General features: G+C 38.2%; 2 protein-coding genes and 1 long non-coding RNA gene across 10 annotated transcripts; 1 reads left to right on the forward strand and 2 right to left on the reverse strand.

The window, feature by feature from the left end:
• Positions 1-1,866: 1,866 nt before the first annotated feature.
• LOC107568306 (dipeptidyl peptidase 3-like) lies at positions 1,867-12,269 on the forward strand. 5 transcript variants are annotated; one of them, XM_016254251.1, is made up of 18 exons: positions 1,867-1,945; positions 2,393-2,693; positions 2,778-2,867; positions 2,969-3,106; positions 3,178-3,252; positions 5,063-5,150; positions 5,236-5,369; positions 5,478-5,608; positions 5,763-5,821; positions 7,380-7,574; positions 7,658-7,770; positions 7,872-7,964; positions 8,467-8,529; positions 8,658-8,782; positions 8,874-8,994; positions 9,083-9,262; positions 11,473-11,635; positions 11,758-12,269. In XM_016254251.1, the coding sequence occupies exons 2-18, from the start codon at positions 2,424-2,426 to the stop codon at positions 11,883-11,885; spliced, it is 2,166 nt and encodes a 721-aa protein (XP_016109737.1). In that variant the 5' UTR covers positions 1,867-1,945; positions 2,393-2,423; the 3' UTR covers positions 11,886-12,269. The 5 variants fall into 5 exon arrangements, with proteins under 5 accessions (XP_016109737.1, XP_016109741.1, XP_016109738.1 ...); XM_016254255.1 differs by having other exon boundaries at positions 5,239-5,369; XM_016254252.1 differs by having other exon boundaries at positions 1,898-2,002.
• On the reverse strand, positions 6,052-12,348 carry LOC107568308 (uncharacterized). The gene is made up of 3 exons (XR_001606737.1): positions 12,266-12,348; positions 6,912-6,917; positions 6,052-6,063 (listed from the first exon to the last, which is right to left on the reverse strand). It is a non-coding gene; the product is annotated as an uncharacterized lncRNA (long non-coding RNA).
• Positions 12,349-13,316: 968 nt separating this feature from the next.
• Positions 13,317-23,554, reverse strand: rin1a (Ras and Rab interactor 1a). Of its 4 annotated transcripts, XM_016254249.1 has the most exons (12): positions 23,511-23,554; positions 22,984-23,166; positions 17,950-18,138; positions 17,743-17,857; positions 17,447-17,519; positions 17,261-17,352; positions 16,121-16,683; positions 15,520-16,036; positions 15,119-15,427; positions 14,368-14,499; positions 14,005-14,171; positions 13,317-13,909 (listed from the first exon to the last, which is right to left on the reverse strand). In XM_016254249.1, exons 3-12 carry the CDS (start codon positions 18,136-18,138, stop codon positions 13,595-13,597), a joined length of 2,472 nt encoding a protein of 823 aa, XP_016109735.1. In that variant the 5' UTR covers positions 22,984-23,166; positions 23,511-23,554; the 3' UTR covers positions 13,317-13,594. The 4 variants fall into 4 exon arrangements, with proteins under 4 accessions (XP_016109735.1, XP_016109733.1, XP_016109734.1 ...); XM_016254247.1 differs by lacking the exon at positions 23,511-23,554 and having other exon boundaries at positions 22,984-23,255; XM_016254248.1 differs by lacking the exon at positions 23,511-23,554 and having other exon boundaries at positions 17,950-18,219; positions 22,984-23,255.
• Between the last annotated feature and the right edge of the window lie 116 nt (positions 23,555-23,670).

The raw sequence follows: 23,670 nt of genomic DNA on the forward strand, positions 1-23,670 counted from the left end.
GTGGGAAGATTTGCATAACGCCACCCAAATGTTCACTCAAAGAAAGAAGGCGTAACTTTTATTCTCGCTGTAGTATTTTTGTTGCCGCCACTGCCATGTCGTGAAGGCACTGTGTGTTTCGTTGTGAAAGTGAAACTACTTTGTTTGGCCTTCCAAAAGAGGACGATATCTGCTCTGTCATGCCTGGAGCTGATCGGTGCTGGTTGCTGAGGAAATACTACAACTTTGCGCTGTGGATGGCCGGATCGGCTTTCACCGTGGACGTAGCGGAGTCCAGCCCAGGGTCGTCACATGTCCTTCCGGACGCTCCTTTGTCGAAATCACCAGCCGCGCCGTTCTCAAGCCCACCCGCCTCTGCTCACTCTAACCCTCTGGTCATTCCTCATGCTAGCCTCCGGCCTCTCTTGCTGTAGTCCGCCGCCGCTCACTCTAGGTCGCCGTGTGTGACGCTGTTTTGTTGTGAAAGCGAAACTACTTTGTTTGGCCTTCCAAAAATGGACACGACTAGAAATCAGTGGTTAAGCTGTATTTACAACACAGTTCCAGAACACTTCAACCCAAATATTCAGATGTGTGCAGCGCATTTTATGGAGGACCGTTTCCTGATCCTGGTAGAGTAGACCGGGCCGCTCGGTCAAACTCCCCGCCCGCCCCGTTCTCAACCCCCCCCGCCTCTGCTCACTCTAACCCTCTGGTCATTCCTCATGCTAGCCTCCGGCCTCTCTTGCTGTAGTCCGCCGCCGCTCACTCTAGGTCGCCGTGTGTGACGCTGTTTTGTTGTGAAAGCGAAACTACTTTGTTTGGCCTTCCAAAAATGGACACGACTAGAAATCAGTGGTTAAGCTGTATTTACAACACAGTTCCAGAACACTTCAACCCAAATATTCAGATGTGTGCAGCGCATTTTATGGAGGACCGTTTCCTGATCCTGGTAGAGTAGACTACAATACCCGGCTGTTCTGACTAAAAAACTGTAAGTACGTTTTTTATATTTAAAGAGTTTTTATATTTTATATATTTAAAGCGAGTTTTCTGGGCAGTGTAGAGTAGGGCTTGTTGTTTGTCTTTTCTCTGATCACAAATGCAGACATGGTTTTATGTTTACGCGGCGCGATGCAACGCAACGCGTAAAAAGACAGTATGAATCATTATAATCCATAATTATGTCCCCACTGGATGCAACGAATGCCTCGTTTATAATGGGTTTTCAAGTTTTTTAATCATCGCTCCAGTCAGCGGGAGTCCGGCCTGACAGGGCATCAACCATAGACATAAATACTATATGTATTTATATGTCTATGGCATCAACAGTATGTAAGGGGCGTAACATTTCCGTCACACGCTTGAGGTATTTGGCCAATCACAATGCACTGGATAGCTGGCCAATCAGAACACACCTCGCTTTTCAGACCGATGAGCTTTGTAAAAATCAACACGTTTCAGAAAGGCGGGGCATAGAGGAGAAACAATAATGTACAGTATGTGGAAAATAATGTGTTTTTTTAACCTTAAACCGCATAAACACATTTCATTACACCAAATACACAAAATTATGTTCTTTTTAGCAGCATCATATGATCGCTTTAACTGATAAACAATACACGTTCATTTCAACAACATTAGCTATGATTCCAGTCCCCTAATGCCAGAAATCATCTATATCGATGCTTTATTTTTTTATATTAAACATATATGTTAATATTTTTAAACACATAAAAAAAATCCCTCCTAAAGCTGCTTTTGACAAAACTATTATTTCATTTGCAATCCCTACGACGCGAAACCTTTTCACCCGCTGCTCCTATTGGTTCTCACGCCTGTCAATTATCTTTTCCGTCATCTGATTGGATGAGGGGTGGGTCATTCAATTGAATGAGTAGCGGAAGTAGAGTCGGACGCTGGTGCTAATTTTTTTGACAGGAGTGAACCTGAACACACAATTCAGGTAGAAGTTGTGTTACGTTTTGTTGTTAATCTCTTGGATATTGCTTAAAGAGAAACCGTACGTTGGCTATTACAGATGATAAGATAATTATATAGCGAATTATTGCACATGTTATGCATGGCACAGATTTGCGGGATTTCATTGTCTGATTTCCTGCTCTATCAAGTGTGTTAACAGTATTAGCTGATCAGTAAAGTCCCAGAAGTGAAAGAGAAACTCTCTTTGTCAGTGCTGATTGACCTTTCAGCCAAAATCCAAACTTCTGACTTTGTGTGTTTGTATTTTTACATCTTACTGTATAACTATTGGATTGTATTAGCTGTGTGTGCGTAGAGAGAAGTTCAGATGTGAAGCTGTGATGTGAATCCCCAAATAATAACCAGGTGATTTTGTGCTTTTGCATAGTAAGATATTTAATCAGTGACTGATGTTTTTGTGAATTTTCAGTGGAGAGGGATCAAGCTGCCTAAAGACTGAAATGGTGGACTCTCAGTATTACCTCCCAAATGACATCGGGATCTCTGCTCTGGACTGCAGGGAGGCTTTCAGGCTGTTGTCTCCCAAAGAGCAAATGTATGCACACTACCTCTCTCGGGCGTCCTGGTACGGTGGACTGATCGTGCTGATCCAGACCTCTCCTGAGTCTGCCAACATCTACGTACTGTTGCAAAAAATGTTCTGCGGACAGGCGCCACAGCAGCTGGAGGCAGTGGCGACTGCAGCTGGACTGAGCGCAGAGGAGTATCAGGTCAAACAACCTGTCACGAACACCAAAGTTTGCTAACATGCGTTCTGTGTTCATTTTTCGTAACCTCATTCTGTCTGTTTCCAGGCCTTCCTCGTATATGCTGCTGGACTTTATGCAAACATGGGGAACTACAAGTCATTTGGGGACACCAAATTCATCCCCAACCTACCAAAGGTCAAATACCCTACTTAATATGCCCCATTTGTGCTTTATCAGAATTGTATGTAATAATATAAGTTGTAGTGTTTGATAATTCTGTCTATTTTAATATGCAGGAGAAGTTCAAGGCTCTGGTGTGGGAGACTCTGGCCTTTAAACAGAGCCCTGGCGACATGGAGACACTGTGGGGCTACTGCTGTGAGCTCCTCTACTCCCTAGAAGACAAGCAGAAACAGCTCGGTCTGGGTGAGAAGGTAAAATAAATGTAAGATATCATACAATCTGACTTGGTTTGGTGTTTTACCTAATAATGCCTTTCTCCTAGGGGATCTCGGCATACTTCTCAGGGAACTGCTGCTTAGAAGACGCAGAGTTTGCCCAGAAATTTCTGGACTCCAAGGTATAGTGCACATGTGAGGGATCCGGCTAGTTCATTGAAGTAATATGAAAACTGTGTGGAATTAATGACACAAATACAATATTATCTCTCTCTCTGCTTTCGCTGCTCCCATTAGGGTTTGGCACAGCGGAATCCGCACATATAGAATGTTATCAATTTTTTTTCAATATTAACTAGGGGTGTCATGTCACAATATAACGCAATACAAAAATGCTTCATTATACATTATGTATAGTTCACCCAAAGTTAGCATCAAATATGGTCAACCCAAGAGGTCACACATTTGAGCTTCCATGTTTATTAATTATTATTAATAAATAAAAAATAAAATACAATATTTAAATCTTTTTTTAATGTTTAACCATATGTGTCTTACATGGTACTGTATTTTTAGCTAAACAGAATGATGTTCTGGTGTCATCATTGGCCTCTTCATGGGGGAGAGCAACTAAATCCAAGCCGATTCAAATTCTCCCTGATCTAATGTCAAATTAAGAGTTTTAGTGAACGGTATGTTTTAACTGTTTGCCATATGTTAGAAGTAGGAAATGAAATGATTTAGCATTTTAGCTCTATTTTGGCTTTGTTCAAAGTGAGAGTATTGTGTCGTGAGATCAGTCTCGTGTATTGAAAAAATTGTGACGTGAGCACCCCTATTATTATCACATAAATGAAGTTATATGAAGTATTAACATAAAGTTACATAGTAATATATATATACATTTAAGAAGTTATATATAAAGAAAATTATATAAATATATTTTTATTAAATTCCTGCTTTTGTTATCATTGACAGAATTGTGTATATATATAAAAAAAATTTTTTACTATATTTTATCATGTATTTTGATCCCAGGGAACACACATATTGGGAAAATGTCAAACATTGAATACCTTTTAAATAAAAGCATCGGCCAAGTGCATAAAATGAATTCATAATTTGGAAGAAATGTCAATAACAATTTACAATAACGTTCATTTTGTTAGCATTAATGAATCCATTAGATGTTCTGAGCTAACAATAAAGAATACATCAAGAGCATTTAAGTATTAACATAAAGTTACATAGTAATATATATATACATTTAAGAAGTTATATATAAAGAAAATTATATAAATATATTTTTATTAAATTCCTGCTTTTGTTATCATTGACAGAATTGTGTATATATATATATAAAAAAATTTTTTACTATATTTTATCATGTATTTTGATCCCAGGGAACACACATATTGGGAAAATGTCAAACATTGAATACCTTTTAAATAAAAGCATCTGCCAAGTGCATAAAATGAATTCATAATTTGGAAGAAATGTCAATAACAATTTACAATAACGTTCATTTTGTTAGCATTAATGAATCCATTAGATGTTCTGAGCTAACAATAAAGAATACATCAAGAGCATTTATTAATCTAGGGTAATTTCTAAATATACTAATGTGTTTTAACATTTCAGGTCGTATAAATGAACATAAGTACTATGAACAAATATGAATTATGTGTTAATAAATGAACATTAGTATAGGTTAATAAATACTGTAAAAGTATTATAACATTATTGTTCATGTTAGCTAATGCATTAACTAATTTTAACCAGTTGAACAATGTTGTAGCTTATTCATTCGTTTACATTTGTGCATTTTGGTAGACACTTTTATCCAAAGAGACTTGCATTGCATTCAAGGTACACATTTAATCAGTTCTTGCTTTCCCTGGAAATCGAATCCATGCTCTTGTTGTATCCTTTACTGACCGCAGCTATTTCTGCACAAATCTACTAGTTTACCAATAATAATCATCCTTGTAGAACCTGAGTGCCTACAACACCCGTCTGTTCAAGACTGAAATAGATGGGAAGCGGTGCTATGAGGTGCGTCTGGCATCTGCCGAGAAGGGTGAGTATACAGAGCAGCTTAAATCCAGTTTGATATAAATCACTTGACTGTTTTCTCATTGCCGGTATTTGCCTCCCATCTGCAGACAACTGTGCTGTTGAGGGAAAGAGTGACGTTTGTTGTGGCAAATATGAATTTGAGGATTCTGTGTTCTCTGTTAAGAGAGGCGATTATGCCTTTCTTATGGAGAAAGCGTGTCAGAACTTGGAAAAAGCCAAGGTATGGCAATGTTCAACCTAAAAAAAAACACTGATTCATTGGTACTTTTGGATGTGAAATGAATAGCATGACCTTTTAAAGCATCAGTAAAGGTTTTTTTTGTTTTAGGATTATGCAGCCAATGAGAACCAGAAGAGGATGCTGGAGGAGTATATCCGCAGTTTCACCTGTGGCTCAGTGGAAGCCCATAAAGAAGGGTCCCGTTATTGGATCAAAGACAAAGGACCGATTGTGGAGAGGTGACTGACCCATATTTAACAGACCAGGCTGTTGACATAAGCCTAGATGCTTTGTTTCATTGTTGAACTATACTTATTTATACTATGCTTGCTCCTTCTTTTTAAAACCTTGTTGTTGTTGTTGTTCTTTTTTTTCTTCTTCATTTTTCAACAGTTACATTGGTTTTATTGAGAGCTACAGAGATCCATTTGGCTCAAGGGGTGAATTTGAAGGTGAGCTCAAATATTTGTGGGTCAACAAAATTATGCTTATTGTTTTGCCCAGATTTATTTAAAAATGCATTATGCAGTACAAACATACGGGAGCATGGCTTGAACACCTCTTCTATGATTAATATTTTTAATTTCTGGGGGGAAAAAAAGGCTAATTAATAGAATAAATTTCATAATTTAATTAGTTTGACAATCTTTTATTATTTATTTATTTATTATTATTATTATTATTACTTCAAAATCTTTGTGACCAACATGAATAAAACCCTACTAGTTAAAAGTTTGGGATCAGTATTTTTATATATATATATATATATATATATATATATATATATATATATATATATATATATATATATATATATATATATATATATATATATATATATATATATATATATATATATATATATTATTTAGCAATGGCACATTACGTTGACCATTAGTGTATAATGTTAAAAAAAATCTTTAAAAAAGTATCAGTTTCCACAAAAATATGAAGCAGCACAACTGTTTTCTATTTGATAGTAACAAGAAATGGTAAATGTGACCCATATTTAGAATGATTTCTGAAGGATCATGTGACTGGAGTAATGGCTTCTGGAAATAAATGGCATTTTAAAATATATAAAAATAGAAAACCATTATTATAAATTGTAATATTTCACATCATTACGGTTTAAACTGTATTTTTTAACAAACAAATGCAGCCTTGGTGAACATAACAGACTTCTTTAAAAAACCGACCCCAAACTTTTGAACTGTGGTGTAAAACAGGAAATGACACTGACTATGCTTAAAACAACCCTGTAACTCTTGTAGATACCCAATTACGACCACTATCCCCTTGTCCAAATACCCACACTTGCGGTCTTGGCCACTTGAGAGCGCGTGCGCGCGACAGGAAGTAAGTGCGCAAGACTGTCCCAGATCTTAAAAACGGCAAAGCGCAGTGCCCTTAACGCACTCTAAATCCACACTATCTCGAATACCGCTCCGGAGCGCTATTCGAGGCTTAGTGTATCCCATGATGCATCATGTCCTGGAAATAAATCGTGAGACTTTTTGCCAAGATCTCGTGAGAGGTCACGGAAACCTTTCCAATGTATGTGAAATATTAATAATAATTAGATATTACATATAATGTGGTAGTAAAACAAAGAGTTGCATGTTTTATTGGTGCAAATGAGTAGTGGTGATAATTATTTTGTAAAATTTTTGCAACTGCTTTTTATTTCTAGAAGCACCACAAAATTAAATTGTGTTAAATCTGTTATAAGAACTACTGAACAGACATTTAGAAGTTAATTTTAAAATGCAAAGTATTGAAAATAATAATAAAACTCTGTAAACACTTGCATTTTTACAACACTATAAGTGTGTCCCATCAGGTAATGAAAAGTTGTACACACACTTGTGGTCTTCATCCTCACTTGAACACTTAGACCAAATACAGGAAATACGTCATATAAGTAGTCAAGTGCAAAGACTGCAAGTGTGGGTATTTGGACAAGGCATCGGTCTCTCTCTCCTCCACACTTACCATCTCATCCATCAGGTTTTGTTGCCGTGGTGAACAAGGCCATGAGCGCTCGCTTTGCTCAGTTGGTGAGCTCGGCCGAAGTCTTACTACCAGAGCTGCCTTGGCCTCCAGCCTTTGAGAAGGACCGCTTCCTCAAGCCAGACTTCACCTCTCTGGACGTACTCACCTTCGCCGGCAGCGGCATCCCTGCAGGAATCAACATTCCAAACTGTAAGCCCTCTTATCCAACACGGTTTTTTCCCATGTGCAGTCAGGTCTTATTGATGAATGTTTAACCATTTATCCGTCTGTAGATGACGACATCAGACAGACAGAAGGTTTCAAGAACGTGTCTCTTGGGAATGTGCTGGCAGTTGCATATGCCACACAGAAAGACAAGCTCACCTTTCTTGAGGAGAACGACAAAGTAAGACGGATGACTGCTGTCTGTGAAATTCTAATGAATCAAACATGTTGTAATGGAGACTCAGAGTCTTAGATCTCTTCCTCTGTGGCTTATTCCTGTAGGACCTGTACATCAAATGGAAGGGTCCTTCTTTTGAGGTGCAGGTGGGACTCCATGAGCTGCTGGGTCATGGCAGCGGGAAGCTCTTTGTACAGGTAGCAAAGCACAGGCAGATCAACATATTGTTGTATATATGTGACTACATGTGCTAAAAAGGAAAGTTTGGGATCAGTACGTTTTTTTTTTGTTTATTCACCAAAGACACATTATGTTGATCAAAACTGACAGTAAAGACATTTATAATGTCTTTAAAGTTTCAATTTTAAATAAATGCTGCTTTTTTAAACGTTCTAGTCATCAAAAAATCCTGAAAAATGCATCAGTGTCCTCAAAAATATTAGGCAACACAGCTCAAATTTCAAATTTGATGAAAATAAAATGTTTCCTGACCACCAAATTAGCATATTAAAATGATTTCTTTCAAAACCAGTCAGACCCCAAACTTTTGAATGCTACCGATTAAAAAAAAAAAAAAATTGAAACACTAATTCTTCTGTACAGACAGGAGTGTTATTTGAGTTATTTTGAGGAGTGTATTCATTTCATGAATACAAATGTCTCACAGTTTCTTCATCTTATGTGTTTGTTTTGAAACAGGATGATAAGGGAAAATACAACTTTGATCAAACTGCTGTTCGTAATCCAGAAACAGGAGAACTGGTAAGTTTTTTTTTTTTTTTTTTTTAAAGCTTTTCATCACATTCATTAGTGGATTCCACTGTGTTTTATGCTCTTTATAAACTGTGCATTGCAAATCACAGTCATGAAATTTACATTTTGGATTTTAGATCTTGAGCTGGTACAAGGGTAGCGAGACATGGGACAGCAAGTTCTCCACCATTGCCTCATCCTATGAGGAGTGCCGAGCTGAGTGTGTAGGTCTCTACCTGTGTCTCAACAAACAGGTGCTCAGGTGAGTCACTGAACATTTAGTCACTTCTGCATGAATTCACTCAGCTGGAATTGCTGAGATATGGATGCTGAGGAATGTGTGTGTGCCGCAGTATTTTCGGGCATGAAGGAGAGGATGCAGAGGAGGTAGTATACGTGAACTGGCTGAACATGGTGCGTGCCGGTCTGCTGGGGCTGGAGTTCTACACGCCAGAGAGCAAGAGCTGGAGACAGGTGAGATGTGTGAATGCCCTGAAATCATTACTGTTTCTCTTGATTGTCTGCAAGTCTTAATGCTATCCTGGATGTCTCACCTTCGTAGGCACACATGCAGGCCCGGTTTGTGATTTTGCGGGTTCTGCTGGAGGCCGGAGAGGGACTGGTTGGTCTGAGGGAGTGTACAGGGGCAGATGGACAGCCAGATGTTGTCGTAACACTCGACCGCAGCAAGATATACACAGTGGGCAAGAGCGCCATACAGAGGTTCCTCTGTAAACTGCAGGTACAAGCCTGCTAACTGGGTTCAAATGGAACTCTAGTTTTTTAAAGGGGTCCTATTATGCTCTTTTACAAAGTCTTGATTTTGTTTTGGGGGTGTACTAGAACATGCTCTCATGCTTGGTGGTTCGAAAACGCATTATTTTTCACATAATTTACATTATTAAAAATACCTTTCTCCCCAGGCTGGCACAAACGGCTCGATTAGTTCCGGCTTTGATGAAGGTCCGCCTTCCAAAAAATAAAATGTGTTGTGATTGGTTAGCTGTCCCAGTGCGTTGTGATTGGCGAACAGCTTAGATGGTGTTTCAGTACTGCCCCGCCTCTTGCTCTGTCTTTCAACAAAATCTTTTGGCGAATCCGGCACTTCTCACTCGTGATGTGGAAGCTGTCCTCAGTAAAATGCACAGCGCACAAATTGGTGTTATAATGCTCAGGAACAGAGTTAAAAAGTAAATTGCAACCACTGTTTCCTGACATCATCCGCTTTCGGAAGCCCAAACAAAGGCTCTGTTTGTTAACACACCTGATTCAGATCATCTCGTTAGAAGTGAGCTCCGGGCATGAACTGTGTTCCGATTGTCATGCTCCCTACACAGTGTCCATTGCTCCCTACTCCCTGAGCAGGGGAGATCCGTTTAAGTTTACTTCACTTCGGAACATTCATTTAGAGATTTGCGCTGCTGCCTGCAGCGTCTTCACACACAAACGAAACTTACTAGAGAAGCGTGAAGTGGGACATAATATACCTCTGTAAATAAATACAATTTAAATTCACGTCTCGCACACTTAAATGCCCTTTGTATGGAACATATACGCTCCCTTCAAACTGGAATCATGGCAGAATATCCTGTAATGTCCACTTCGCAGGGCACTTACAGTCAAATATAACAAACGTATGAAGCAACAAGAGAAACATACAAAACGTGCAGAGCGGGGGTACGCGAGGACTGGAATTGAGAACCGCTGTTCTAGACATGCCAAAAAATTTACGCTACAGCACAGCAGCTCTTCTTCTTGGTTTTCTCTGATGCACTCACTCTGCAGCAGCACTTCGTCGTCGTCTCGTCTCATGCGCTCACTCAACCAAGCGTTCTAACCACGACCTCGCCCCTCCCCTCCCCACCCCCCAACCATTCGAATTTCTGTAGGCGGGAATTCTTTGTAATTAAATTCTAATGAGCCGCTTTGTGATATCACAAAGCCCGGAAACCAAACGCTGTAGTCCAAACGAGCCGTTTGCTGTAGTTCTTGAAAAGGGATTTTTGAGAGGTCCTTTGAGATTTGTAACTTTCTAGATCTTTTTAATGCCCAAACATACACACTACACACTAAAATTAAAAAAGTGAAAAAGCATAATAGGACCCCTTTAACTTAAATCTGCACCACATACACTAGCCTCCTGTTATGAAAATATAATAATTATACAATAATGTGACTTTATATCAGTGCTATTGAAGTATAATTAATATATTATTTTAGTTTTTATTAGTGCTGTCAAACGATTTTTTTGTTTACATAATATATGTTTGCTGTTTATTTATTATGTATATAAATACACACACAGTATATATTTCGAAAATATTTACATGTATATACATTAATATTATTGTATTATATATAAATATATTTAATATATAAACATAACATATTTTTCTTAAATATATACATGCATGTGTTTGTATTTATATATACATAATAAATATACACAGTGCACACACATATTATGTAAACACATTTTTTTTATTTTGGATGCGATTAATTATTTGACAGCCCTAATTTCTATTAATATTTTCATAATTTTCGTTTTCATTTGAGTAATTTTGTGTCATTTATATATTTAGTTTTTTTATGTTTATATAGTTGGTTTTTATTATTATTATTATAAATTTTTATTTCTGTTTTAGTGATTTTAGTCCTTCAAGTGAAACTAAATGAAAATGAGAAATGTTACCTTGGCAAATATCTAAAATAATTGTATTTGTTTTTATTTCAGTCAGGGTTTATCTTATTTTAAGTAATAAACGTTTACATAGTGTGACTTTATATCACAGTGCTACTTTATTCCTCATAATTGTGAATTTTGAGATATGATATATATATATATTAAAATATAATATAAATGAGATTCAGTGCCTCTGCAAATAGCCATGGTTCTGTTCAGCATTACCAAATGAGTTTGTATTTTGGTTTGATCATTTTCTTTTTGTAAAGGTGCACAAGTCCACAGCTGACGTGGAGGGAGGAAGGGCTCTGTATGAAGGCCATTCTGCTGTGACTGCTGACGGCACCCACAATTTCCTGCACCTCAGAGAGACGGTTCTGCTCCGTAAGGAAGCTCGCAAGATGTTTGTCCAGGCTAACACCTATATCAAAGGTTCGTGTTCAGTCTCCTTTCATAGCCATGTACCAGAAAATTACCATTCTCATATGATCAGACATAGTAACACAGCAACACATATGCATAAGAGGAATAATGTGCTGCTGTTTATGTTGTAGGTGACTCTGTGGAGCTGGTTGAGTATGAAGGCAGCGCTGCAGGGCTCATCCAGTCCTTCGTCGAACGCTTCCCAGACGATGCCGAGGAGGTAGAGGCCCAGCTGCTGCAAATGACCTGCTGGTGCTGAGACAACACAGTGCTGTGGGAGACATCCTCTCAGACAAGTATTAGACCACACTGAGCCACAGCAACTTCCAGAAATGAACAAAAGGCTGAAGAGTGCACATGGAAGGGACTGGTAATGATTATAAAACCATTCACATGTAGGAGGAAGGAAGAACCGCACACACAAATGTAACACCCAGTATTTTACCTTTCCCACTGATCTTCTTTCTATTTGGTCTATTCACTTCTAAACAAAGGCAACTCTGATTAGTTTGAATTAAAAATTTCAGTTCCTACTTCGAATCAGACCGCAGCCCACACTTCCCACATAGGCATGTGGAAGCGCTGACAAGAGTGAACTTGCTGTGTGAGGGTGGGACTTATGTAATCACAACACGTAACACACTTTCTCAACTTACTTTGCTACTTTTGGATCATATACAGTGTAGAGTTCAGCTGCTGATTCACTGGTATCTAGGAGAATTCGTTCTCGAGAATATAAATTCTTCACTGGTTTAAAGGATTTTTGGTTTCTCAAAACATGTTGTTAGTGTTCAGTGTGGGTGGTGAAAACCAACAGTCTCTACCAAATAAAACCAATTATTTCTGAAGGTATTTTATTGTCTTTTACTTTCAGAATACCAAAACATTTGTCCAATGCATTTCATATAAATATTACCATGATACAAGATGAACAATAAGACAAAATCCCATCTCTCAATACTGACCATCTCATAATAATTGGTTAATTACGGAGAACTGAGAGTTGGAGTAATGAAACCAGTCATTAATAACCAACCTATAAGAAGATTAAACATAATACACAAACAATTGCTTAATAATTTAGCCCAATGAAAAATCACACAACACCAGCTAAACATAATCCGTGATTAGCAGTATTGGACACTAAACCGGTTGATCTACAATCTTAAAAACAAAGGTTCCAATGCCATAGAAGAATGTTTGGTTAAAAAAAAAAAATCTAAAGAACCCTTTTACTATGAAGAACATATTGTGTAATAGAAAGGTTCCATGGATGTTAATATGTCTTAATGGAACCATAGATGTCAAAAAACAACCTTTATTTTTAAGAGGTGTAATCTTATCTTACATTAAATAAATGGTTACCATTATGAGCATATTATTATTATTAATATTTCATCAGCCTTTCTGTGAGAAATCAGGCATGCTGTATAAAATGCAGAATTGTTTTGACCTACATGTGACATCCGAAAATATCCCATATTATGAAGCCGCCTCTGTTAGATCCACCGCACTCCCTCTGTTCAACTTCTGGGACCTTTCATCCTGACCAGACGCCTGGTAAATAAGGGGAGCCCCACTCACACCCATGCTCTGCAGGTCTCAATCCGTGATTAGCAGTATTGGACACTAAACCGGTTGATCTACAATCTTAAAAACAAAGGTTCCAATGCCATAGAAGAATGTTTGGTTAAAAAAAAAAAATCTAAAGAACCTTTTTACTATGAAGAACATATTGTGTAATAGAAAGGTTCCATGGATGTTAATATGTCTTAATGGAACCATAGATGTCAAAAAACAACCTTTATTTTTAAGAGGTGTAATCTTATCTTACATTAAATAAATGGTTACCATTATGAGCATATTATTATTATTAATATTTCATCAGCCTTTCTGTGAGAAATCAGGCATGCTGTATAAAATGCAGAATTGTTTTGACCTACATGTGACATCCGAAAATATCCCATATTATGAAGCCGCCTCTGTTAGATCCACCGCACTCCCTCTGTTCAACTTCTGGGACCTTTCATCCTGACCAGACGCCTGGTAAATAAGGGGAGCCCCACTCACACCCATGCTCTGCAGGTCTTGAATCTGGACGTTAGGCGGGAGAGGTGTTAACACCCCATCTCTCCTCCAGTACAGGCTGTAATCCTCTGGCCGGTCCACTCCAAACTTCACAGCACAGAGCTGAGCCATAGCCTCACCGTTGAGCGCAGTCTTCCACATTAGAGTTTTTACCAAGCTACTGTCGCCATCTTGAAACAGCACCTTTATAAACCTCTGTAGCATAGAAACAACACAGGGCTCTTGTTGTTGGACTATACTTGCACAATTCAAATGGAGTAGTTGTGCTTTGTTCAACCAGTGTATCTGACCTGATGCAATTTGTTGTCTTTGTGACTTGTGGTTTCGTTGCTCCGGCGCCGGCTCCATTCTTTCAGAGACTCTCTGGCCTGGTTTGTAAGGCCGTTGGGTGGCACATCCTCCGGCTGACTCAGAATCAGACTCAAACTGGCATAGACGCTTGTCAGATAGTAACCCCCTTCAAGAGAATTTATAATAATAACAACAACAGTTATTTACAGAATGAAAACTTGAGTTTGGGTAAGAGTTGGGTAAGTTTACCAAATGTAAAAAATATAGAAGTTAGGCATGTATTCATGTATTGATTAAATGTGGAGCTCAAAATTCAGAAGGATATCTGAAATCAGTGTTTGTGGAGCTCTTTTCATCCGTACCTTCTCCTGTAAGCCAAGAGCTTTCCAAAAGCTCCATCATATACTCCACCTCCAGAGAGATCTCTGGCATATTGCACAGCACCATCACATAGGAGAGAGCAGGCAGGAAGTCATCTGCTCCAAATTCCTGCCCTGTTTTTAAGAATATAGATAAACGTTAGATGATGGCTAAGGTAATCTAAGTGTAAAAATATGGGAAATGAGCATGTACAATTCAATATCCAATATCGACCAATATGATAAATCAGCCAATAATCAATATGGTACCGATTTTATTGTGCATCAATACTAGTTATATCTTACTAGTTACCGGTTATATCAGTAAGGTTTTTTACTTTTAAAAGAAATTAATTTTATTCAGCAAAGATTATTTAAATTAATCAAAAGTGACATTAAAGACATTGTTACAAAGATTTCTATTTCAAATAAATGTATTTCTTTTGAACTTTCTTTTCATCAAAGAATATTAAGCAGCACAACTGTTTTTCACATTGATGATAATAAATGTTTCTTGAGCACAAAATCTGAATGATTTCTGAAGGATCACATGACACTGAAGAATAAAGTAATGGCTGCGTAAAATTCAGCTTTGCATCACAGGAATAAATTACATTTTAAAATATGAAAAAAATGGTAATAATATTTCACAATTTTATTGTTTAACTATTTTTGATACATGAGCATAAGAGATTTTTGAATGGTATTGTATGTGCAAAAATAAATCTACGTGTGTTATTCCAAAACCTTTTACCTGATTTGTTTTTCATGGCTTTGTAAATGAGTTTGCAGATCTGCAAGAGCAGCAACACTTTGTCAATGGGTGAGTACGCCCGCTGCATTAGAGTCAGCTTGTGCTTAATTTTCTCAATGCCCGGGGCGTCAGGAACGCCCACCTGAACCCCAAAGAGCTTCTGCGGTGAGGTTCCTTTGGCTCTTTGCAAACTGTCCATCATTCTCTGGAAGGAACCATCTTGTTTGTGCAGGGTCCGAAGAGCCGCGTCAATCTGAGGCTTCAGAGGCTTTAGCACACAGCGGAACATGGCCTTTTCCAGCGCTTGGTCTGCACACAGGAAAATATGGTTGTATTGCAACATTTAAGTGTGTAAATAATACCAACAACATTATTAGGTCAAATCACACTGACTTAAATACCTTTCTCATTCTCAGTCAGAAGAGTTTCTATCGGAGGTTCCAGCTCTCCACACTCCAGAAGGAATGCTTTGGCCTGATTGATGAAGAGACGCAAATCCTGCAGCAGCTGTACAGCAGAGGTCAAGCAATGTGGCTTCAGCGCCTCTCTCTGTTGCCTCAGGAAGTCCTGAACCAGAGCACCAAACGCCATGCGACGGTCACGAGACAGGTCCTCCACCATCCGCGCCACTCGCTTCTCAGGGGCAAAAAAGGATATGAAGGCGGCGCTCATTTTGCGCAGGGCGGACATGGACTTCCTTGGAGGCGGCATGACGGGGTTGCTAGTGCCTCGTACGAGGGGAGGACGTTCAGGACTCTCCTCGGCCTCGTCGAGGCTGCTGAGGGAACTGCTGCTGTCCAGCTCACTGAGAGACGGAGCATGTCGTTGTTCCAACACAAGCCCTTCCTCCTCCTCCTCCTCCTCCTCCTCCTCCTCATCTTCTTCCTGTCCTTTCTGCTCCAGGATTTTCAGCTGGGCCTAAAAAAGCAAAGAGGCAGTCATTCAAAATTCAGAAATGAAACTAAAATGTCCCATAAAATCAGCTCTGAAAAGGTTCAGTACCTTCTGAAGAGCTATAGGCATCTGATAGTCTTCTTCAGCAGTGGGAGAAAGAGTAGAGGTGACCTTGGCTTTCTTCTGTGACACTACACAAGGTTGCATATAGTCTGTGGCTTCCTCCACAGTCTTCTTGATAGCTTCCTCACTGGCCTGAACTTCAACAGGTGGGATCATCTGCTTTGCAGCTTTCAATCTAGCTTTGCATTTGGCTTTAGCCAGTAATGGCGGTGGAGGTGGTGGGAGGACAGGGGGCGACAAGGGGCTGGAATTTTCAGTGGAGACACGAACCTTCACACTGGTTTTGAAATGATGACGCCTGCGCATGGCGTTGCGACCTGGGTAGTCTTGTAGGAAAAGAGGGTTGACAAAACATAAACCTTTGCCTCCCCCGTAATCTAGCTCGCAGGGACTCCGTGTTTGGATTGGACAAAGCTCCTGGAATGGGGTGGGGTTTGGGTTGATGGGCGTTGAGCAGTCTTGTGGGCTTGGAGTTGGAGGCAAGAGTTTGTCAGTGGCAGGAGGTTCATTGCGAGGACCCCGAACATTTAAGTGGGAACTCCAGAACTCTGTGGAATACAGAAAGTCATCAAGATCATGATAACCATATTTTATGATGCATATTAGCTGATATTTATGAATTGTAAAAATAACAATATATCATGAATGTATCTGTTATTGACACACACATACGATTTAAAATAACAGTTTTCTATTTGAATATAAATTAAATAAAAAGTCATTTATTCCTGTAATGCAAAGCTGAATTTTTTGCATCATTACTCTGGTCTTCAGTGTCACAAGATCTGTCAGAAATCATTATTTCTAATTATTATCAAGGTTGAAAAGAACCATATTACATTTATTGAATTCTTTGATGAATAGAATGTTCAAAAGGACAGCACTGATTTGAAATAGGAACATTTTGTAACATTATGCTTTTACTGTCACTTTTGATCAGTTTATTGAATTTTTGCTAATAAAATAATTAATTTCTTTAACATTAAAAAAATTTTGGCCACTTTTTTTTTTGTGCCAATTTAGCCTTTTTTGTACCATACAAGAAGCAATGATCTACCATGCCTTACAGAACGGCTTTTTTCAAACCTGCAGTTCATTTGAACAGACTCTGAATCTTGTACCTACCCACACCCATATGAGAGATCGACTCCAACTGTTTGTGTGAAGAAGCCTTAGCAATTGCTTCAGGCAGCTCCAGAGTGAAAGGAAGAACATCCCTACAGATATATGAAAATCATGGAATAGAAATGTCATATTTGGGGAGTGCCATGCTGTTGCTGTAGGTACAAAATAGTAAATACTAATCCATACCGACTAACACAGTAGAAAGCAATGAGTCTGCACAGGTCTGGGAAACTGATAGCTGAGCTTTCCAAAGAGAAGGCTGTTGATAAAAGGGAAATAGTCTAGTTAGATAACTTAAGCCGACAAAAAAATTCAACTGAAAATAAAAAGAGAATAATACGACTGACTTATACTAATCTTTATATAATACATGCATTTTTTACATATTAAAATGTATATTTATTGTTGTTGCTTTTTCTTCAAGATGTATTGCTTGTTTACATGAATATATTCCTATATAAAACTGTGCCTTTCATACTCACCCGAGTCCTCTTCTCGGATGACAACCTGTTTGAAGAAGGACGGCATGCTGTCGTCTGCCAGCCGAACGCACAGCATTTTTTTCTGCGATGTACTGGACCTGCGCACCAGGAAAGTCTGCAAGGTAACAAAAGTTTCCAAAAATGCTGTTAAAGTTTGCTGTAACTGTCTATTTTCAAACCAGATGGTGCTACGGATGTGCTGCTCACCCCGGGGGGCTCACGCCGCAGGATATGTAGAGCTGGAGCCGAGTTAATGGAGAGCTGGAGCCACACAGGGTGTGTCAACAAGAGCCGGTCCAGTACACTGATGCTCCTCAGGGATCCTCTCTGTTGACATGCCCGTCTGTCCCCCACGGGCCGAGCGTCAGGATAGTCGTACACAGGGTCACCCTGCATCTTTAGAACAAACTGAAGTGAGATTTCAACTCCTTTGGCAACGTATCTCTGTTTCTCTTCTTTGTGGTGTTCGTGTTTGCACTTGACGAAAAAAAGGAAGTTCTGACCAGTTCAGGAGGATGTCTTTAAGTCAGTAACTGAGTCCTCTGTCTTACAGTAAATTATTCATGTACACATCTATGTTTTTCTCTAAAGTTTTGTCACCGACACCGTTTTCCTAGAATTGCTATTTCCAACACAATCATGTGCCTACTTATTCCTTCTGACCGTTGCTCTTCAATGGCCAAGGGAAACTCCCTTGCTGATTCTGTCTTTCTCCTGGCCATGTGAGAACCATGTGTCACAGTCAGACTAATAGCACATCTCTGCTGTTTTTGTTCTGCATTCACACAGACCATTCAAAAATCACTTGCATTGTTCTTAAAGACGACATAACAGAAGCATCATTTGAAGAGGAACTGAAGAGGAACTGAAGAGGAACTGAGATTACATTTTCAAGAAGTATGTAATAAAGGTGTTTTATTTTGACATGAATCTGTCCTATTCCGTTAAAAATAATAATAATGATAATAAAATATGTGAAAGTGAATGCATTATTTCAAAACTTCACTGATGCATCTTATATAATGAACACTCTGGTCTCTCAAGCTGACACTTAAGTAAATTGTTCACGAGTTGAGTGAGGTTGGTAGCAGGTTGACTCTGTGTGGGCCAGTATGGAATACTTTTTGGCAAGAACCAATGGCTGCTATGGCAACATAGGCTTACATATTCCACTGAGCATTCCTACCCACGGCCACACATGCCTCCACTGTTAAAATTTAGGAAAGGCCAGATACTTTTCCCAAAACTTCATGCTCCAAACTAAGCTCAACTGAGAAGTAAAAAAACCTGATTATTATATATTATATTATAACTTATTATTTTGATGTTACTTGGAACATAAATAACATATGTACTTAAGTGTAAAAACTATATTAATAAAGTTCTATATTAAAACTTTCCTCTCAAGGGACCATTTGGTTCCTTGAAAAAAAAAATCCCCCTGAATGTTGTAGATTCATGAGTAGCTCCCTATGAAACTTTATTCAGATTTAATTCCGAGATGTGTCTTTGATAATAATAATATATTTGATTTAATAATAAGTCACTTCACTTCACTTATGGGTCAATAATAAATAAAATGATAAAAAGCATAAATCTTCAATTTAGTGGTGTAAACACTAAACACTTGCACTTTGAATATGAGTGTACACAACTTAATTAGTATTTTTTTTTAAATAAAAATGTTTTGCAAATATCAACTTTTTGAGTCGTCATATCAACATGTTTTTAAGGTTACTCTTATCTGACCTGAACAAAACGTGCCTTTTCATCAAAAATCTAAATGTGGGATATTTCAAATAATTATATTTTGTCACATAACAACGAAAGAAATAATAAGAGATCATGCATTTTTCCTTTATATATATATATTCATCACCTTGAACCGAGGGACACTGTATAAACTCTGGCCACCCCTAGTATGATTTTTGCAGTGGGTAATAATTTAAATGCATAATGTAAATTCACAATAGTTCATGAAGTGAAAGAAAAGAAAAAAGCCACCAAAAAGATTGTAGATTGGCGCCACCAGAGTAGCTGTTTCACTGCCCTTCTCATTTAAACATTCTTTATTGTTATGAAAATACCCCAAATCTCATGTAAATGACATACCAATTATATACTATCGTAATCGTGTGTTTATTAGCTTCATATTTGTGTGCAGAAATGTTTTTCTGGGTTTCCTGTGGACACAATGCGGTCGGAAGAGACGGGGCGGGTTATGAGCGTTATGATTCTGCCTGAAGAAATATTAAGTAAACTTGTGTAAACATATCAGTATTGCTCCAAGTATGCACTTTTGGACTATAAGCTGTTCAGTGAAGCTATGTGAGCACAAATAAACCGCAGCAGACTTGACTGAATATGAATGCTTGTTATTATTCTATTCAAAATACGATACATTGCCGAAGTATTATTGTGCACTCCTGACATAAATTAAGAAATTACTTTCACTGCAACCAAGTTTTATCATAAAAAGTGGTCAAATATCAAAGCTGGAGCCTTGAATCTTTCTAATGACACACAGTTTACCCAGATCAAGTAAGAGTGAGACGTTTTTACGTGCTGTGAATGTGAAACAACAATGATCTGAGGCCGCCGGCGATCTTGTAAACTAAATATGATTACATATTTAAATAGCCTAATTTGTTTTGTTTGCACATATATTTGCTGATGTGTAATTATTTTTAAGGAAAATAACTACACTATTTAAAGAGTAATTAGTTGCTAAATAAAATCATATTAACAAACAAAAGTAAATACATACAGGTGCATCTCAATAAATTAGAATGTCGTGGAAAAGTTCATTTATTTCAGTAATTCAACTCAAATTGTGAAACTCGTGTATTAAATAAATTCAATGCACACAGACTGAAGTAGTTTAAGTCTTTGGTTCTTTTAATTGTGATGATTTTGGCTCACATTTAACAAAAACCCACCAATTCACTATCTCAACAAATTAGAATATGGTGACATGCCAATCAGCTAATCAACACTTCAAAATGGTCTCTCAGTATGGTTCACTAGGCTACACAATCATGGGGAAGACTACTGATCTGACAGTTGTCCAGAAGACAATCATTGACACCCTTCACAAGGAGGGTAAGCCACAAACATTCATTACCAAAGAAGCTGGCTGTTCACAGAGTGCTGTATCCAAGCATGTTAACAGAAAGTTGAGTGGAAGGAAAAAGTGTGGAAGAAAAAGATGCACAACCAACCGAAAAAAACGCAGCCTTATGAGGATTGTCAAGCAAAATCGATTCAAGAATTTGAGTGAAATTCACAAGGAATGGACTGAGGCTGGGGTCAAGGCATCAAGAGCCACCACACACAGACGTGTCAAGGAATTTGGCTACAGTTGTCGTATTCCTCTTGTTAAGCCACTCCTGAACCACAGACAATGTCAGAGGCATCTTACCTGGGCTAAGGAGAAGAAGAACTGGACTGTTGCCCAGTGGTTCAAAGTCCTCTTTTCAGATGAGAGCAAGTTTTGTATTTCATTTGGTAACTAAGGTCCTAGAGTCTGGAGGAAGGGTGGAGAAGCTCATAGCCCAAGTTGCTTGAAGTCCAGTGTTAAGTTTTTCCGCAGTCTGTGATGATTTGGGGTGCAATGTCATCTGCTGGTGTTGGTCCATTGTGTTTTTTGAAAACCAACGTCACTGCACCCATTTACCAAGACATTTTGGAGCACTTCATGCTTCCTTCTGCTGACCAGCTTTTTGAAGATGCTGATTTCATTTTCCAGCAGGATTTGGCACCTGACCACACTGCCAAAAGCACCAACAGTTGGTTAAATGACCATGGTGTTGGTGTGCTTGACTGGCCAGCAAACTCACCAGACCTGAACCCCATAGAGAATCTATTGTCAAGAGGAAAATGAGAAACAAGAGACCCAAAAAATGCAGATGAGCTGAAGGCCACTGTCAAAGAAACCTGGTCTTCCATACCACCTCAGCAGTGCCACAAACTGATCACCTCCATGCCACGCCGAATTGAGGCAGTAATTAAAGCAAAAGGAGCCCCTACCAAGTATTGAGTACATTACAGTAAATTAACATACTTTTCCAGAAGGCCAACAATTCACTAAAAAAGTTATTTTTTTATTGGTCTTGTGAAGTATTCTAATTTGTTGAGATGAATTGGTGGGTTTTTGTTAAATGTGAGCCAAACTCATCACAATTAAAAGAACCAAAGACTTAAACTACTTCAGTCTGTGTACATTGAATTGATTTAATACACGAGTTTCACAATTTGAGTTGAATTAACTGAAATAAATGAACTTTTCCACGACATTCTAATTTATTGAGATGCACCTGTATAACATTACTCTATTTATTTGGCCAAGATTTGCTGTGGCCTCCTCTGGCCACCCCATTACATTTTTTGGGGGGGGGGGTTGCCACTGACTTGAACATTCTTATTTGTAGTTCACCATTCCAATTATACAGGTTTAAATGAATAAACAAGGGCGTGAAAACTACAGGGTGTAAACTGCAGTCCTGTCCATCTAAGCTCTGATATAACTGCTGCCTCATTTACTGGAGTCTCGGTATGAGCAGATCAAGTCCAGACTGGTGAGAAGGAAGCCTTTAAATATGCACTAGGAAAGAGCAGCTATTATCTCTGTTTTGTACTACAGGCTGAATTATTATTATTTTTTTTAATTGCTGCCTGGGCAAGATATTTTCATGAGCTGTAACAGTATTACAGAGCTAAATGGAATTACAGAGCATATATATATATATTTTAAAAATCTATATCTATATATAGCTATTTATTTAATGAGGCGCAGTCGTATCCGGGATTCGAAAACTTGAAAACGGTATGGCCAGAATAACATCATTCACAAATAGTAATTCACTAATAATTCAGCAATGATGATGATGATGATAATAATAATAATAGTCAATAACATTAGTAGCCTATTAATAATAACAGTATGCTAGGTGTAGAGCGAGAATACAATAGATACATCTTGACAATTCTTTCAATAATGTATCATCTGAGAAAAGTCATTAAACACTTCCTACAAACTTCATTATTTAAAAAACAAAAATGAGAAAAAGAAGCCCTAAAATCGACATCTTACTCACGCCTTGTGACTGGGCGCAAACTTCCTCAATCTCTCTTAGAAGAAGGTTAATTTATTACTACTGTGAATGCCACATGGCACTAAAACATAGTCATAACCAAACACATGACTGTGTTTAAAAGACACGAAGAAGAAGAGTCGCTTACCTCTGTTTCCCAGGCGCTGTTATTCAAAAAGAACACACTACACTACTTCGTGGCGTTTCCCAAAGTGTCAGATCCATGAAATGCTCGGAATTACTTTTGGGAATGTGGAAAGTCCAGGAATATATAATTAGGGGTGAATGTTGCTTGTTATGTCCCCTTCTTCCAACACGTTCGAGAAGATGCCTGCAGGACAGGAGTCGGTATGAAACTCTGATTCATGTTTCGTCTTCCCACAAGTGTGTTTTCCAGGCGAGCGTCCTCATACGGTTTCACACCTGGTTACACGCATGCGTTGCTGTGACACTCAACAACATACATGAATATGAGAAAAAGAAAAATATATATTTATATGAAAAAAATATATATATTTATATAAAATATTTCCCAAAATATATATATTTTAATGTAATTTTGTGTGTTGCGCGTGTGTGTGTGATTTCACATTATGTATATCAAATGTCACAATATGTCATATTCAAGTAAAAATATGTATAGCCTATGTTTAAATGACTTGACTTAGCTCAAACCTGAATCCTCAACTCCTAAATTACTTATTATGTCTCTCTGGGTGTATCCCGTGAAGTATTTCGAAAAACAATATTTGAAAAGCAACATTCTTCCCTAAGAAATTGTCAACTTTCCCTATGACATACTTTATAATAATGACAACGTCCGGATTCTTTCATC

This window comes from Sinocyclocheilus grahami, unplaced genomic scaffold, assembly GCF_001515645.1.
Source record: "Sinocyclocheilus grahami isolate Dianchi unplaced genomic scaffold, SAMN03320097.WGS_v1.1 scaffold1233.1, whole genome shotgun sequence".
Lineage (NCBI taxonomy): Eukaryota > Metazoa > Chordata > Actinopteri > Cypriniformes > Cyprinidae > Sinocyclocheilus > Sinocyclocheilus grahami.

What these genes read in the sequence shown, in the direction of transcription:
- LOC107568306 (XM_016254251.1), top strand. Translation starts at nt 2,424, where the DNA reads ATGGTGGACTCTCAGTATTACCTCCCAAATGACATCGGGATCTCTGCT. An exon ending in AGAACTTGGAAAAAGCCAAG is followed by an intron (nt 5,370 to 5,477) that starts GTATGGCAATGT and finishes TTTTTGTTTTAG; the next exon opens with GATTATGCAGCCAATGAGAA. An exon ending in AGGAATCAACATTCCAAACT is followed by an intron (nt 7,575 to 7,657) that starts GTAAGCCCTCTT and finishes ATCCGTCTGTAG; the next exon opens with ATGACGACATCAGACAGACA.
- rin1a (XM_016254249.1), bottom strand. Translation starts at nt 18,138, where the DNA reads ATGCAGGGTGACCCTGTGTACGACTATCCTGACGCTCGGCCCGTGGGG. An exon ending in CATCCGAGAAGAGGACTCGG is followed by an intron (nt 17,520 to 17,742) that starts GTGAGTATGAAA and finishes TTTTATCAACAG; the next exon opens with CCTTCTCTTTGGAAAGCTCA. An exon ending in AGCCATGAAAAACAAATCAG is followed by an intron (nt 14,500 to 15,118) that starts GTAAAAGGTTTT and finishes TCTTAAAAACAG; the next exon opens with GGCAGGAATTTGGAGCAGAT.